The sequence below is a fragment of the Podarcis vaucheri genome (assembly GCF_965113315.1).
Source record: "Podarcis vaucheri genome assembly, chromosome: 8".
Classification (NCBI taxonomy): Eukaryota; Metazoa; Chordata; class Lepidosauria; order Squamata; family Lacertidae; genus Podarcis; species Podarcis vaucheri.
In genome coordinates, this window is record NC_138766.1 from 46409755 (window position 1) to 46428335 (window position 18581).

General features: G+C 44.4%; 1 protein-coding gene across 2 annotated transcripts; it reads left to right on the forward strand.

The window, feature by feature from the left end:
* Positions 1-1475: 1475 nt before the first annotated feature.
* TMEM200C (transmembrane protein 200C) lies at positions 1476-12123 on the forward strand. Of its 2 annotated transcripts, none has more exons than XM_082233631.1 (2): positions 1476-2717; positions 7653-12123. In XM_082233631.1, the coding sequence occupies exon 2, from the start codon at positions 7696-7698 to the stop codon at positions 9385-9387; it is 1692 nt and encodes a 563-aa protein (XP_082089757.1). In that variant the 5' UTR covers positions 1476-2717; positions 7653-7695; the 3' UTR covers positions 9388-12123. The 2 variants fall into 2 exon arrangements, with proteins under 2 accessions (XP_082089757.1, XP_082089758.1); XM_082233632.1 differs by having other exon boundaries at positions 1477-2082.
* Positions 12124-18581: the final 6458 nt, after the last annotated feature.

The window sequence follows — 18581 nt, forward strand, 5'->3', positions numbered from 1 at the left end:
AGTTTTTCAAGGAGAGATGGCCATCCCCTAAAGGTTGAAAAGTGAAGAAAGACACAAGATAATAAAATTTCTCTAAAAGTCTGGAGCCCTTTTCAGAACCAAGTAATACTTGCCGAAGCATTCCCTTGACTTTTTAACAATGTGCAAGATTTGAGAGAGAGAAATCACCCTGATTTCAAATTTTATTTATTTTTTGAACTGGTCAGTCACCAGGCCCATAAACCAGGTGAACTACATGTTTACCTGAATGTATGTCCCACTATATTCAATGGGGGTTACTTAATAATACGTGTGTTTAGGTTTGTACCCCAAATTAGCAGAGAGATAGCAATGTTAGTTACTTGCAAAAAGCAGTGTCTTGAGGCACCTTGAAGACTAACACAAATGTATTGTGGCGTAAGATTTCATGGACCAGGGCCCTTTTCGTCAGATAACGTCATGCATTTCATGAAGCGGACTCTATCCCATGAAAGCACATGCTGTAACAAATTTGTGATAAGCCCTTAAGGTGTCACAAGGCACTTATTTTTTGCAGAAGAAAGTGTGTGAGAGAGCGCATCTCTAACACACACACACCACACCCAAGCCCCGCAGTTTGTAACAATTTAGGTTGCAGAAAAACATTCTTGTTGTACCTTAAAATACTTTCTCTCTCCACAAGACTCTGTTGTTTTTACAACCTAAAATAGGCCGTACAAAATGTAGGACTATGGTGTGTGAGAGAGATCGTGTGTACTCGATGTTAAGCTTTCAGCTTTCTTTTACAAACTTTAACCCAAAATGGTTTGTTTGTTTTTTGAAGAAAAACCACACATGTAATTGAAGAAAACGATAATAAGGCTAATATGTATCTATTCATAAAACACATTCATAAAGAAAGCACAGTCACGCCAGAAGACTATTTTCAACGTTTACAGCCTGCCCTCTCCCAAACAGCGTGGCTCCCAGAACAAAAATGTTAACAACAACAAAAAGAGCTATGCACAAAAAGACCATGCAGCATTAAAATGAAACCCAACTTCTTAATAGTAAGAAGAAGAATAAGAAGAATATCATTTCCAGACTGTAAGTCACAACAGATCTACTTTGGAGCAGCAGAACCACCTACTCCAATGAAACTATTCCTGTGTAACCTGCTTGAACACTGCAACCCAAGAAGCAGGTGTGTGTTGGGTGGGGTGGGGTGTCGAGGTGGGGTGGGCAAATGAAGCGGGGTGCAAAGGAAGATATCGACGTAAGCTTGCAGGCGACAGACAAGAGATCCCAAAACTGGTTGGTGGTCGTAGATCCAGGCGAGTGGGTGGGATGGGGGCGGGCTGACTTGGGGGAAGTGCCTCCCCCTCGCCCCCCGTCCCCTCGACGGCTCTTGGAGGCCAGCAAGCGGGTCCCCTTCCCTTCCCGCCGCTCAGCCCCCTTCCTCGCAGCCGGGGGTCATGGGCGGGGGGGCGGCGGCGGCAACTAGGCCACGTGGGAGGAGGAGGCGGCGCGGGAGGCGGCGAGGGTCTGGTCCCTCCTCGAGCAGCGACGCGGGGAGGCGATCATTGCCATCCTGCCGCAATTTCCCTGTGTCATGGCTCCGGTTTCCTAGCAACAGCAGCGAGTCCGGCCGGCGGCGGCGGCGGCGGCGGCAGCGTCGAATCAGCAGCAGCGGCAGCAGCAGCTCCGTCGGGCAGGAGAGGCGAGCGGCTTCCCGCGGCGGCGGCGGCGGCAGCAACCACAACAAGAAGCGGCGCCTGGAGCAGCGTCGCGGAGCGCCTGGAGCAGGGCGACCCCCGTCGGAAGCCGGGCAGGATGCCGGAGGGAGCGGGAGGCGCACTTGGCCGCAGGAACTGCTCGGTGCCGCGGCCGCTGGCTTCCGTGGATCCCCGGCGGCTGCCCATAGCCATACAATCGCGGCTCCTCTTCTAACCGGGATCTGTACCCATGAGCCCGAAGGGGCGCCGGCGCCGGAGGGGGGGCTCCGGGGGGTTGCTTCGCTTTCCGTCCGAGGTGTCCACTCGCCCTGCTGCAAAGTTTCTCCATGGTTTCTCTCTGGGCTCCGAGGAACTTGCCTGCGGCTCCCACGCCCCGCGATTCTCCCCGGTAAGAGAAAAGAGATGGAGCTTCCCCGCTTACAAAATGCTGCCATTTTGAACCGTAAACTCACCCGGGGATCCTCAGCAGCAGCAGCAGCAGCAGCACCCCCACCTCGTCCTCCTCCCTTCTCCCCAAAAGCCTGGGCTGTAGGAATGGGGCTCCGCCAAGATCTCTCTCGGTCCCTTCTCTGCACCATCCTGTCTTTGTGGAGATCCAGGAACATCACTTTGTGATTTCATCCCCTTCCTGAAAAGTGGGGTGGGGGTGGGGAGGGACACACACACAGAGAGAGAGCGCGCCTGGCGCTTTGAAGGTTATGAAATGAGGTGCCCGGCTAAAATGGTCTCCCAAATGGGCGCAGCCGCGCAGGTGACCCCCTTTCAGGCTGAAAGCACCTTGGATGGATTTGCTCCAGGAGTGAGTTTTAAATCTGGAAAGTTGAAAGGGTGGGCTGCTCTTATTCGCTGACTCTCCGGTGCAAGCTTCTTTTTCGCTGCCAGCTTTTTTAGCCCTCCGATCCGCAGCCAAGCTGGCTGCCCCTCATGCAGAGATTGTCAACAGCGTCGCTCGAAAACTCTCTCTTCCCCCCGTAGGGACTGGCAACTTTGCTAATGACACGATGTAGGACAACAAAGCCCCAGGTATGTCAACCACAAATGTTTCATTAACATCTGTCCCTGAGGCAGCCCACCCTCCCAGGGACGCAATAATGTTTAAACTCTCGCTGCAAGCAGCTAACTCTTTCCCAAGGGCGAGCAGCTAATTTGTGCAGGTCAGGGTTATTTACCCAAATGGAGTGTATTTTCATTTATGCCAGAGAGAATAGCAGAGCAAGTGGCGTAACTCGGTTATTTATCTCAAGATGTTCATCTGTCTTATAGACTTGAAATATAGCTGAAAGCCTGGGAAATAGAGAAGATCTCGATTTTGGTTAAGGGAACTATTAGCTGGTGTAGATCACATTGGGCTATATATCTGAGTGTTCTCTAAGTCCTGAATTCTTCCAGAAATGGGGCTATTTCCCCATAGCATAATAATTAACAGAAGCTTTCTTTTTAGGAAACCCAATTGCCGGACTCATTCTGTTATGCTCTTCTAATACTGTTTTGCAAACATCATTTAAGCATGTGTTTCCCCATCTAAGTTAATGTGGATCTTTGTCATAGTACTGTATGATGATTTTTTTTCATTGCATCAGAAGCTGAAGCATGCACACATGGAGATTTCATCAAGCCCTATTAATGAAGTATCTCCCCTCCCCCCCCATCAATCTACACTCTATAATAGTCAAATCATACCAGAGAAGAGGAGGGAAGGTTAAACTGGCTGTTTAATTACTTTAAGGTGCAGTGTAAGGACTAGGAATGCTTTTGTGAGAAAATGCATGGAGTTGAAATGAATCAGAAAATTGTTGAATCTGGGGATATTTGGGAAATGGGGAGGTTTAGCTGATGAAGGAAATAAGATTATCTAGGATGCTGACTTAACCAGATTTCAAGGCAAAGGATTTAACTTTAGGCAGCATGTTGAACTGATTGCTTTTATCGTTCTTATAATCTATTTTGGACATTCTGGGGAAAGTAAGGAATTCTTTAGTATTTTCAGACTGTCCTGTTGAATATACAGGTGTTGCTTCATTATGCTCTGACTATGAACCCTGATTTCATGTAAATAAATACCTTGCAAATTATTTCAGGCTACTTTGTCAACACAAGAACATGATTTGTTCCCCCTGGTGATTCAAAGTAGTGCTCCATCTCATTTTAAATCAGGTTTAGCACAGAATCTTTCTGTTTCCATCACATTCTCACATTGATGGGCTGAAAATTCACTGGTGTTACATAACCAGTTACCTTGAACATCATACATGATTCCAATCAGGCAGATGTCCAGAGGATATCCTCACACCTTAAGCATAAAGAAGGATTTGTCTAGGTAGTAAAACAAAATAGATTCAGAAGGAGTTGCTTCAAAGAAACATTTCTAATGATGCTAGAATTTGGTTATTTCCTTTGTTCATTGACAGCTAAATTTCACATTCTAGTTTTATAAAAGCACACAGCCTGTTCAGTGCAATAAATACACGCATGCCCAGTGACCTAAATAAAACAATTAAAGTTGCCTTTCTAGTATCATTTCCAACGTTTTCTACTGGAAATGCATTTTTCTTTTGCATGGTAGATCACCATACCTAAGTCCCTTGTGTAATGTAACCTTTTGGCCTCATTCAAAGAAGATGCCCTGAGGCTCATAAACAGCTTAGCGACTCCTATAACAAAACAGGAGCCTCCACATTCATAATGAAACAGTACAGATTATGAAAGCCAAACAGTCACTCGTGGTGTGATTAAGGCCACATCAGGCTTCCTTTCCTACCCTTAACCAAGATGGGATGCATTTCCTTATTATTTTACCTTAAGATGCAAGAAAGTGCTTGCATAAGGAACTTTAAAGCATAACTGAGTTGTCTCTGTAAACTACTATTGGTAGATCAGTGTAAGGTTTTGTTTTGGATTCTCTTTATAATGTAGCTCAACCTAACCCTTTCATAATCAGCTGATGCATCCATTTTCGACAAACCTCCCACACTTTACCCACAGGGTATTCATTCAGGAAAGTACAGTCTGCAAAACAAGGACAAAAGCTCCATTCAAGAGCGAGTGCTTTCTTCCACCTAGCTCTATGAGTGTGCAGCTGGAGTAGATGGTTAAGCCCGTGTTAACATGGTCAGGGAATGCAGGGTGGTAGAAGGAAATAAGGATTTTGCTCCTACTCCTGATTTCCATGTGTACAAATAAACGGGTGCACCCTCAGGCTGGCCCATTATTCTTAGATCTGTTCTTTTGGCTTCAGTAGTCCTGACTAGATTTAGGAGAGAGGCGAAATAGGCAAAAGCTCACAAGTGAAGTTTGGGAATTTCCAAGTAATGCCAACCTTCCAATGAAATATTTGCATATTTATAAGGACACCCTATTATTTGTAGGGCGGAGCCAGCCTGCAGCCTAATTTTTAGTCTACATCAGAAATGAGGAGGGATTGGTGTGGGGATTAACAGACATGAAGTATCAACTTGTACTTATCAAATAAAATACTTGGCATTACTTGGAAACTACAGAGGAAATGGGGGACAGGGGCAATTGGAGAACCCAGAACAAAAAAGGAGGAAATGAACAGGAAGGATGTGACTCTGATGGGTTAGAAGAATGGGACAGCTTGAGAAGGTGTTGGAGGCTACATAAAATGAGGCTGGGACTGTGTGACAGCACATATTGCCCACCTGTGTGTTAAAGAAGAAACCAAAATCCCTGCTGAACCATGGACCTCTTTGTGTTGAATCCATCCCAGTTTCTCAGTTCATGAAATATAGATGCTAATACATTTTGTATTGATTCACACAGAGCCAATGGCAGTAAAGCTGCAGGAGTTTGGAGGGTTTCTACAAACCTGCAGGTCCAGGATGAAAACAAACACACAACCACTGAAATAAACTTTGGCTCTGGAATGGGAACTCTCTAGTCTTTCAGATGATGTTGGATTCCTTCCATCTTCAGCTCCAGTCAGCACAGCCAACAATGAGCATTGTAGTTCAGCAACATCTGGAGGGCCACAGGTTCCCCGTTCTTGTTCCAGCTGCATCCCCGCACCCTGCCCGGCCGCTACCCAGTTGTTCAGCACAACAGATCTTGAGAGTGTTTGTGAAGGTGTACAGCACCTTTGATTCTCTGAACATCACCTACTGAGAAAGTAAAGGCAGAGGGTATTATTGGGTCAGGTGACCAGGAATACGTTTTAGGTCTGCTTGCCCAAGGCAATACTTCTATGACAGCAGAGGGCAAATGAAAGCTTGCTCTCTATAGTGAAGTCAATTTAAAACTCACCCCAGCTGACAGACAGGGTAGGGGATATTGGGGCTACCTTTTACCTTTATAGTAGTTGAGCAGAAGTTGGGGGAAGAGGGAAGGACCACCAGAAAACATTTTGTGCAGGACAAAATGAAGGAACATTCGCACTGGCATGCTATGGATTTGGATTCTTGCCAGGGTGGAGATTAAGTGAAAGCTAGTTAAGAGCATGCCATGTGTGGCCTAGTGGGGAAAGAGAGTTCTAGGGTAGACTCTTTATTAACAGTGTGGTCCTATATGTATCTGCTGAGAGGTAAGCCCCGTTGAGTTCAATGGGACTTACCTCAGGTTAGTGTGTGTGTATAAGATGTCATATATTTTGTAGTTAAGTATAGTTATATATTTTGGTTGTTCATAGACTGCTTTTCCACATGCATGCATTCAAACCTGTGTTTAACACATAAAAAGCAAATAACCTGAGCAAGTTAATTTAACAGTAATACATTAATCACAAATCTGGTGCTAAACAATAGCAGCAGCACCCAACCAATAAAGGCAAGAAAAACTAAATAAACTCCAAAAGCAAATGCCTTGTCTAGCCACCTAATAGTGAGAAAAGAAGGAGTTTGCCAGATGTCCCCAGGGAAAGAATTCCACAGTTGCTGAGCCACCACTGAAAAGACCCTGTACCTGACACCTGTCAAGCATATGGCCAGTGGCAGCAGACCTGAGAGCAGGGTTTCTGGAGCTCATTGAAGGGCATGGGCAGTTCAATATGAGTGAAGGCAATCCTTCAGGTACTGGGCTGTTAGCAACCTTTAAAGGTCAATAACAGCACTTAAAATTGGGATCAAAAACAGATAGGCAGCCAGTGCAGCCTATACAAAAATTGGCATCCTCTGTTCTGATCACTGAGCAGTGGCCAGCATCGTCATGAACACATTTAGCATCAGCTGCCGTTTCTGAACCATCTTTAAAGGGAGACCCACTTACAAAACATTATAATAGTCATGTTTGGATGTAACTAAGGCATGCGTAACCAAGGGTAGATTTGCTTTCTCTAGATATGGATGTAACTGGTAAATCAGTCAAAGATGATAAAAGATTCTCACCTGCACATCCAAAGACAATGGCAGGTTCGAAAGCACCCCCAGAAGGCACACTTGTTCTTTCAAAGCACACTGTCTCCCTATGTCCCCAAACAACAGTTTGCACCTGATCCATACAGCACTGCTCTAAAACATCACGTGGAATTCAGTTAAGGCTGCTTTGCCAGCTATGCTGCCAGCAAGAAGAGATTCCCTTTCACTAGCCCAACAACTGCCTCTCATCTTTTCTCCCCTTTTCTTTTGTTTGCAAATGCATACAGGGCCTTAATCAACCTTTTATTAATTTATGCTCTGCAAATTAAGTGCCCTGCTACTGTTCAGCAAATGCACAGATAGCGACATTAAGGCCAAGTAGTCAGTTTGGCAAGTGGGTTGTGTCTAAGTGGCTATTTTTGTGGTTAGCGTTAACAGCAACTGGCGGGCTGTCGTAGACCTGCCTCCGTCTCGCACACACGTCCTGGTGTCAGAGTGATTAGTCACTAGTGACTGAGCAGATTTAATAAATGAATGTGAAATGTAATTTGCAGTCTTAAAGGGACTATGCCGTGTGGGCGGCTTTGCAATCTGGATCGTCCCCAGGCTCTCATGATCTTTTTTTTTGTTTCCATTCCTTGTTTTCCTGTAGGAGCCGGAGTATCTGTAGGGAACAGTGCCCAGGGTAGCCAGCCATGATCGCCACTGGAGGCCTCTTGAGGATCTCAGCCAGAAAACAGGATCCCCTGCGGCCTCAGAGCCAAGTCCCAAAGCGCAAGCGCAAAGCCAAAAAGAAACGCAAGAACGACGTGGTGGTGGTGAAGGGCAAGCTCAAGCTGTGCTCCCTCTCCGGCCTCATTGCTCTTTGTGGCATCCTGGTGCTTCTCGTGGGAATTGCCTTGGCGGTAGTAGGCTACTGGCCCAAGCCTCTTTACCGGGCAGGGAGCACTGGGGACAGCCAGTTTTTGCCAGCACATGGGACTGCCTCCAAAAGCCGCTCCAGGAACCAGACGGAAGACCCGGGAGAATCCCACCCAGAAGGCTTGGGAGCCAACGCCTCCTTTGCAAGCAGCAAGAAGGGTGCCGCTCCTTCTCCACCTGCCCCCTCGTCCTCCTCCTCTTCCACAAGCTTCCTCTTCCAACTTTTCTCGCGGTATTTGCATTCGGACAAGCTCAAGGTGCTCGGGCCTCTCATCATGGGCATTGGAATCTTCCTCTTTATCTGTGCCAATGCAGTGCTCCACGAGAACCGGGACAAAAAGACAAAGATAATCAACCTGAGGGACCTGTACTCCACTGTCATTGATGCACACAGCCTTCGGACCAAGGATGGGGCGCCCTCAGCTCCTGTCGCCCCAGTTCCTATCAACGGCTTCATCAACTATGTGCAACCTCGAGGGCTGGAGCTGAAACCCGGCAGTGGCCCTGCGGAAGCCCTGGGGGCTGCTGGTGTGCTAGCCAAGGGCAGCTGGCACCCACCCGTAGGTGCCCCTCTGTCTCCTCCAGACTTGGTTTCCTCGCCACGCTCCTCCTCTTTCTCTTCTAGGCAGCTGCAGCCGCCCAGCTTGGCTGAGGCTGTGTACAGCATCTATCGGGAGAGAGCTGCCTTGGCCAGAACTGCTCGTAGCCCACCTTGTAGCCCCCCAGATGGCTGGGACCAGCATAGCACAGCCAGTTCCATTGTGGGTTCCTCGCTCAGCACTTTCACTTTGCTGCCTCTGGCTCAGGGGGAGGCGGCGGAGGGAGAGCGTGGCAGCTGGCGGAGGCCGCTGGGGGAACGAGGGGCTAGGGAGATTCCACGGGGAGATGTGGAGCTCAGCCTGAAAGATCTCAGGAGCAGCTACATAGACACGGGGCAAGGGTATACAATGCTGCCCAGGGCAGGCAAGCGCAAATTGGTCCTTAGACGCCAGAGCACAAGCTGCATCCCTGATGCCCGGAGATCCTTCTCCCCAGAACCCTCTCAGACTCTGGACAGTAGCACAGACCTCGACTCCAGTCTTTTAGTAAAAGCTTCATCTTCCAGCTACTCCAAATCCCTCGATTTGGGGGACTCTCCCCCTCCGACGCCACCTGTGGACAGGAGAGATTCTCAGAGCTCTCAGTGTGATCAACACAGAAGCAATAAGGGCTACACCCCATTGGAGGAGACAGGCACCTCCTTGGAATCTGTTGCCAACACCCCAGCCCATAAAACCCAGGACTGTGAAGCGATCCCCAGTGGGGAAGCTGGCCCCTCGGAGGGTCCCAGCAAAGAACAAATGGAGCAGCGGCCTTTGAAAGTGCAAAGACAGTACACAAATAAAGAGAAACTTTTCATGATCTCCAGATCAAATGCCATGGCCGGGCTGGAGGAAGGAGACCCGGAGAGCAGAGGCGTGATTTAGATCGGAGCGAAATGAAATGGAGGCAAGCACCAGAACAATTTGTGATCCTTCTGCCCCCTTGTGGATCTAGGAACTGGTCAACATCCAAAGAGCTTGAGGAATGTTCTTGTGGAATGGCATCAATAAATTCCTGTAGATGTATTCAGGAACGAAAGGAAGAAAAACACCACCACCATCTAACAGGAGTTTGTTCTGTTCAATTGTGCAACTATATTCCATGCAAGCCAATTTGTATTGCACATTGACAGCTGAGTAAATTCTTTGGATCAAAGGAATAGAACATTACAATAATTGTGGCACTTTACTGATTTTTTTAAATTCCAGTTGCCCCCTTTCATTCTCTCTCCATCTCTCTTGGCTTTTGCCATGGCACTCAACTGCACACTCTTGTCCTAGCTTCAGATAGAGGTGACTTTCAAGTCAGAATCCGTCTCTTTTCCTTCCTTTTAATGTTTGGTTAGAATGACGAAGTACTATGGCAAAAGTGGGAGGTGGGAAACAGCTTTAATTTTTGTAAAAGTGTCAGCTGAGGAAAGATTGGAGATGCCCTATGGCCAGCAAGCTGCAATTCTACATTCCTAAATTCAAGTAATATTACTTTATGAAGTATTATTGCACATGTATGAATCAATAGCATTAATAAGCATTTTTAATTTAAATAAAATATATTTACAATGAGAAAGTAGATTTAGCTAATGTTTCATTTCTGACTAAATTCTTATTAATGAAATAAGCCTTGTTTTCAGTGTAGGACTTTGAATTATAATTTTTAAAGACAAAAAGGCAGGGGAATAGGTAGGGCTGTGGGTCGGTGAGTGTTGAATTAAGGAGAACAATGGTAAAAACTTTCTTAAATGAAACAGAAAAAATGTGGTTGAGTTAACTAATTTAAAACTTAAAAGTCTACTGCAGGTGGTATCAAGGCAAAATAAAGCACTTAAATTCCATTGTTTTCAAGAAAAGAGACAGTGAACCATGTGTATAACACTTCTGAAAAAAATTAAGTTACAACACAATTCCATCTATGGTAATTCAGGAGGAAGCACCAAACTGGACATGATGTTAATTGCATGTATGTAATGAATGCACTTAAAAATAAACAGAATCCACACACACCCTCCCTGGTGCATGGTTGTTCAGTGGCTGGGGAGAGGTTAACCCTTCCTTTCCTGCCATGCTAAAATCCTCCTCAGTTGCATCAAGACAGTGTCTTCACCCACTGTGGTCCTGATGCATATCAGTGCTATCCCCAGCTGCTGTTTACACTGTTATTGTTATTATTTTATGCATGTTGACTGCATTCACACAATTAACATCAAATCTAGTCTGGCCCTTAGTTGCATTGTGTTGGGTAGACCTTGCTCCTAGGACAGTGTGCATAGGATTACAAAAGTTAAAAATGCGTAACTTTAATAAATATTTGCGCTTAGAATTGTAGCCTTGTATCCTGGTACCAGGTGCACAATTTGGAAATGTCCTACTGAAATGAAAGAGATTGAAGTCTAACTAATTTGTGAGGGACAGGGTAAAATTGCCAGGTTAACTTTTAACATGTTTTAGCAGTTATGAGATGCTTTTAGTATCAGTTTCATCCCACATGCATTTACAAAGACAAAGTAGAACACCTGAGAAGTTGTCCTAGCAAGCATTCTGATGCAGCTGGTACCAGCTGGCCTGTGTCTCCAGAAATATTAGCAAAGTGACACCAAAGAAGGTAAAGTGATACTAAGAAGGTAAAATGCCAGTGTTTTGGATATGGTACTTAGCCCTGATTTCCATAGGTATATCCACCCTCCTTTGGCATTTATTCATTGGTGGCTGTTTCATGCATGCAAGACATCCCTTAATGTTGCAGTCACAAAGTGATGAATATACATGCATGAATTCAGCCTTAGGGTGGGGTTTATTAGATGGTGCTGAGGCAGACAGGAGAGGATGAAACATCATGTGTGCAACCAGAGAATAGCCCAAACCACAGTGTTCATGATTTATGTATATCTGTGCTTTGAAGCTATGGATATGTACTTGGAAGTGAGTTCTATCAAAGTTAATGCATTCAGTACGTTTAGATAATGTGGTGCCAGCCTATACCAGTCCATATCAAACTATACCTTGATTAAATCTGTCTATCTGGTGCCTATTTGATTATGGATTGGACAGTAAACTACATTTGACGTTAGTATTCTGACATTTTAACTGGGATTTAAAACAGGGTAGGGCTTGGGTTTTCGTTTTGCCCGTTAACATAAATCGTATGAGCAATAATGTGCAAATAAAAAAAAACTTTTTTGAAATTCTGGGGAGTGGAAATGCTAAATGTTAATTTGAGACGTCAATTATCAGTGTTGGTCCCCCCCCCTTTCATTTTTTAAGAATCTGAAAGATCTGAGATTTAGGGCAGGCTTATGCCTTGAAACCACAGGGAACAATTATGAATGGGTTAGCTCCATAGGCAGCAGTAATATGTAAAACAGCTTGCTCTGATTATGGATAGATTTTCTGTGCCAGCCCCAAGAACAACCAAGAATATGCAGTTCTTGTGTTAACCAATAATATGTGGGTGATCAACATGATCCATTGCTTCCACATGCTGTGTTGGTCCCGCAGAGCTATATTTTTGCTGAAGCATTCCTAACAGCTTCCACATGGTGACTGTAACCTAAGAACTGCCCCTTGGTAATCAGATTCCATTACTATCAGTTCATTTCAAATAAATACTTAATCTCAGAAATTGTATGTTAAAGTTTCTTTTTGAGATGCTGCTCCAAGGAAAGCCCCTTTCCCAGTGTAGACTGACCACTAAGTAAGCTGCTCACCTGAACATCAACACAGTTCTCAGTGAAATTTATTTCCATGTAAACAGCTTAGTTCCCCTACAAGTCAATGCCAACGGATAAACGCTCGTTGTTGCAGTGTGGCACAACACAGTGGTGTGCTGTCATTGTGAGTCAACCAGTATCATCACAACAGGATGAGTAATTAGTAGGTGTGGTGCAATATAGTTACAAAGTGGTATGAAATTAGAAAAATGTTACAGAATTAGTCAACACAGAGCCAACTATTTTGGCACAAGCTGATGATCTCATACTACCAGCCCATTCATATGGGATTGCACCCGAGAAGCATCAGGAATCTGCACTCAGCCAGGTTGTGGTTCTGGTCTAGATGCAGATATCCTGGAGCACCACAGCAGTACATACATTATACTCCAGTCTGTGAAGGCATCCATTTCCACCACCTGTACTACTGAACATCTGGTTTGTAGGAGAAAGGAGGGCTTCTTGAAGACTACTGCTTACCGGTACATCCAGGTCCATAGCTCAGGATGAGAGTCAATTTGAATGAATTATGCATCTACTATGAAACTGTAAGCAATAATCACAAACAAACTATATGTACACAGTAGTTTGAATTCTGATAAGGATTGCTTTTTTCTAATGGATCCATCCTTTCCCTCCATATATTGATAGCCTGTGTTTAGATGGATGAGTTAACAGCTTGCATTCTCCCTGTCAAACATCGGTAACATAAGAAGAGCCTAGCTGGATCAAGCCAAAGGCCCATCTATTCTCACAGTGGCCAACCTGATGACCATGGGGAAGCCTGCAAGCAGAGCATGAATAAAACAGCATTCTCCCCATTTGTGGCTTTCAGCAACTGGTATTCAGAGTCATGCTGCCTCAAGCAGTTGGGGTAGAACATAGGCATCCTGACTAGCACTCACTGATAGCCTTATCCCCTAGTGCTTCATTAATGGCACTCTTAAGCACATTTCTCTGAGATGCCTCCACTGAGATTGCCCTGCTGCTGCAGCTTCCATAATCTGAGTGGGCAAGAGGGTGGCAGGGACGAAAATGGCACCAGCAAACTATGAGCCCGGCCCAAGGGCTCGGCTGCTCAGTTATTTCAGGGGCAAATCTCTGCAAGAAGGTTTAGAACTATAAAAATAAGCAAGACAAAAGGAATGGATGATTGGAGCATTAGATTGCAATCCTATAGAAATTTAGGTGGGATTCAATCCCAAGGAACACAATGGGACTATTATGCACTGAGTCTTCCTCTTATGCAGTTTTTCAATTCAGGCATCTGTACAATTTTAACATATCCCTTGGGTGTTAGTTCTTGCTTTGTTAATGCTTTAGGAGAGACTAAAAAGCATGGGATGCTCTAGAGAACCACCATATCATCATCTTCTGGGTCTCACTAATTCATCTTATCATGTAGCCAGCAATCACCACAGTGCTGACATCCCTTGGGACCCTGCAACAGCCATTCCTGTCGTGTGTATTCATCATACAGTTTCATTTTGCTGTCTACTTCTTTGAGCAGAGCCTAGTCCCAAAGACAACCCATGTTTTATTAGTGAAGAGAAATGGAGACTCATGCTGTCCTCTGTAATCACAACTGTTTATTTACAGTTTCCAGGACCAACCCAATAAATTTTGCTGCCTCAGGTTAAGGACAAGATGGCAACCTTCCCCCCAGTCTACAAAAGTCAGCCAGACTGGCAACTGAGTCTCTTGCATTCAACATTAGTGACAGGACAATATCCTCTACCAAACCTGAAGGAAGCAGGCTAATTTGCAGAGGCATAGTAGTCTTCATAGTACACACAGCGCTATCCTCCAACACCTAGCCACACCCCCCCCCCCAGTGTTCACTGCCTAAGGCAACTACTTTATTCTGCCTAGTGACAGAACTGGCCCAGTCCCTTTTGCAGGTTGGGCAAAGGGGCAGGTACCAAGCATTCACATTGTACTAGCCCTAGAACAGCATCAGTTGCTAAAAAGCAAGACCATACTCTCACCCAAGACTCCTTGCCAGTCAGAAGGGAAAACTCAAAATATGTTTCTTTGGCCAGATTTTTTTGGGGGGGCGAAGTGTATGTGGGGGATATCTCTGAAAAACACAACAAAACACCCACTCCTCCAACTCCCTCACATCTGATGACTCTCAAAGAGGCAAAAGGGAAGACAAGGAAGACAAACCCTCAGTCAACAGCGGCTAATTAGTGACAGAGTAAAATTCTTCCGAAGTCCTGCAAAGCAGCAGCAACTAGCAATGGCTCAGTAAGTCAAGTTTTAAGGGTGTGAGAAAAAGCAAAGACAGGGGCCATTTGCCAATAGCTCCAGGAGAAGCAGCCGAACAAAATAAAAATGGCATCATTCAAAACTGGCATCAATAATACAGTGGTACATCGGGTTACGAACTTAATTCATTCCTGGGGTCCGTTCTTAACCCGAAACCATTCTTAACCTGAGAAGCGCTTTTGCTAATGGGGCCTCCCACTGCTGCCGTGCCACCGGTGCTCAATTTCCGTTCTCATTCTGGGGCAAAGTTCTCAACCCAAAGTACTACTTCCGGGTTAGCGGAGTTTGTAACCCAAAGTGTTTGTAACCCAAAGTGCTTGTAACCTGAGGTACCACTGTAATGGCTTCTTTTGCCCACCCCACCACTAGCCTCATCAGTTCTTCCCTCAACGAACCCTTACTTCTGGAGATACAGCTTAGTGTTCTGGAGGAAACAAATTGATAATTTTGAGTAAACTCTTTCCGCCCTCCTTCTACACTCCCTTTTAGTCATAACACAGGTCACAAATGCTGGCAAATGAGAGTGACTCATATTCTTCAAAAACCTCTACCTTATGTTAATTCATTATCTGTCCCTGGACACTAAACAAGACAAAATGACTCAGTATAGTGACAGACAGACGACAGACAATAGCAAGGAAGTGAGGCTGAGGCATTTATATCTTAAAGACAGATTATGCTACAACTTTATCCCTGAAACAAAAAAGATGTTTTATTTTAAGAGACAAAATTAGAGTTCATATTCATTAGAATAAGAACCAACATCAGTTGAATTTTCAGACTTCCACAGGCCATTTGCTCTGGAGGGACTTTTCTTTTATGCACCTGCTCTCTGCATGTCGACATCGCCCTGATGGGCCTACGGGGTGCTGGTGGGCAGATGGTTCTGTGCCGCAGCAGGAAGCAATAGGCCGTAATGGCCATCTGGTCCCTTCCAGTTCTACTCGCCATGCCATGAAATAAATTGCTCAAGGATCAAAGCTTGATGACCCAAAACCGAGAACGGCAGTGCAAACACATTGATGTGGCAAATAGTGCTGCCGCAGCACGGCCAGGGCAACAAGCCAGTACCAAAGTTCAGGAAGGGAGCGTAAATATTTATGGTGGTACCAATATATATTTCTTCACAAGTGGCTAGATGAAAAGTTATGGCTTAGTGTTGTGGAGGAAATGTGCCGTAGTTTATTCCAATAATGTGCCATTTAATAACCCCTTGCTAAACTAACTTACCAACATGATCTTCAGATAGCTTGGCTGCTCTCCCCTGCTCTTAATCCCAGCCTCGGCATATCAACCGTATCCAGCACAATATCCAGTTATTTTTTTAGCTTCTCATTACAGCATGGAACCTTGCAACAGGAGGATGTGAATATTGAGAGAGAAAGTCACCTTGCAGTGACTCTTTCACTACACAATTTATTATGTAAATTGGCCTACAGTGAATGCAATTCAAAAGGCTAATTCAATGACCCAACTCCAATTTTATGTTGATGAAAGAGCACATGTCTCAGGCCACGTCTCCTTGCAGCTGTAATGTGCAAGCCCTTTGTCAGGGCTCCTTGCACATTTGATTCACAATAGGAATTGGGGGTGTGGGTGGGGGCGTTGTGTAATTAAATTCAACTTATATGCCTGAGAACATTTCCTGATTTATTAGCAATGCTGTTAGTTTTGGCTGAGAAAGATGTGTTAGGAGACTGGAGAGCTATTTAAAACAAAAGAAGAATCTTTTCTGAGCATTTCACTAACAACATGATAGATATATTCCATATTGCTGACGTTTATTTTAATCGCCTGCCAGAATGCAACAGCGTGTTGAAGGATGATGCGTCAGAAGGAGACTGTGATTCCAAAGCACTATTAGAAATCCCTGAAGTCCACAAAGAACACAAGCAATGGAGTGAAGAAATATTTAAGCTGGCAGCAAAAGTTCATCTTTACAACTCATTTATTCATAGAAATATCTCCCTCTAGTTTGCTATGTTTATTACGCAATATAAACACAAACTGAGAAAGGTAGAAGTAGATTTGGCAAGTCTGAGCTGAAGAACTGTGGGGTCTGATCATCTGTTTGTTCAACTCTGCTTCAAAATGTCATACATTTTCTACATGAAGCGCTCAGTCTTGTAGAATATACCATATAAAGTATATGTGATGATGGCACATATATCACTTCTGTTATTCTATTTCTCACAGCCTTTTCTATAAAGCAATATGGTAAAGTGCAGTGATCAGCCATCCTTAGTTTTCATGCTATTTCTCATGTGCTTGACCACACTTCATATTTAGTTGGGGTGATCTGGAGTTGTCTCATCCTGAACCAGCTGAAGCCAAAATCACCCCAAATTGGGTCAACTAAGGTCTTATCCACGCTTAACTTTTGCCCTACTCTTTCCATGCTGAGATCTGGACATTAACGCTCTGTGTGCAATGTGGATTTTTTATTTTGTTGTGTTTTGCCAGGATCTTTCTGGGCAAAAACTCACTCTTTGAAGCTGAACTGGAGCAAACATCAATTTGGGTTTTCTGCAGATTGTTTTTTTCTCCAATTGAGCTTTAAAGAGTGGGTTTTCACTGTTAAAGCATAGGAGCAGGGGGAAAAAGGGTGCTCAGACATGGAGCTTTAAATAACAGACTGTGCCTATAGAGCAGAGGAAAGGGAAGAATGGAAAAGCCCTAAGTTCAGTATCTGGGCTTCAGCCTGATTGGTTGCATAGCACTACCACCTAGACTCCTTGGGACTGAAACCACACTCATATATAAAGGCTTCTTAAAGCTCACACCTTGGGAGTGAACCACAGCACAATCAAGCATTCACAGAAAGGAAGAAGATTCATCAACGTCAAATACTGTATCATTATTTTCCCTTTATAAGCACTTTTCCACCACTTTCCTTGCCCAAACCATAAATATGTCCTTCCAATCAATCTGCAGGCATAAAAGCAAAAATCAACAACATCCTCACTTCTAGAATTTGAGAACCCCAATGAACTCCAATATTTGACACAACAGTTTCACCACAGGATTTAGAATGAGATGATAAAATGGACAGTATTATGCAAGCTTGTTTGGACATAATTTTTATTCCTAATTAGAATGCTGGGTGGCTGGGGCAACCCACTATTATTACTAGTAGTAGTAGTAGTAGTAGTAGTAGTAACACAGTGAGTTTTTACTGTGCAAACTGCAAGTTGAATGGTGAAATGTAAGTTTTCTGTTTCACATGACAAAAAAGCATAGCAAATATATAGGGACCTTAAAATTAACACATTGTGCAAATTTCACATGAGAAAGGCCTCTTAAAGATTCTAAACGGGTGCATGTTTAGAATGTATTTGCTATGCTCCACTGCCATCTGTCTATAGAACGTTAATTAATGAGCTTTAATAAAATAATGGCTGCTTGGGAAAAGGCTTGTTAATAGGTCACATCATCGAGTCACATTCATAACAAGAGGTGTAATTAAACAGCTGAAGAGTCATTAAAGATTTTGCTTCTCAGTGGCTGTTCTGTTTTTCTGGGGAAACACTTTCTCTGGGAAAATTACTTTGTATTGCATTTTAACGCTAGTTAAAATGAAATACAAAGTAGCATACAAAAGTAACATGCATAGTAACAATACAAAAGCAAATGTGTTTTCCTCCTCCTCCCAGTTCCTGAAAAGAGTCACTCACACACAGCACAATCTGGACCGAATCCAGAATAGGGATTCCTAACACACGAACCAAACAGATTTACAACAGCCAGCTGCAGTGGAATTGCATTGGTAATACATCTGAGCTCTTTTGCTAAAGGTGACCGACTTAACAAAGTATGTCTGATATGAAGCTTCAAAATTAAAAATGTTTCCCCCTCTGATCCTAGCACTACATTTTGGGTCCTTTCATAAGTCTGCCTTCTCCACATTAAGCAGATTGTGACATCACAGCTCACAGTTATTTGGTCTGATCCAGCATGGGTAGCACACGCTTAAAAAAGGGTTCCCATATCTCAGTCAGGGGTGTGTGTGTGTGTGTGTGTGTGTGTGTGTGTGTGCTTTCCGTAGGCAAGTTGCTGCAGCTAGCACAGTGGTGGTGCTGGGGTAGCCTACATGGCCTTCCAGCT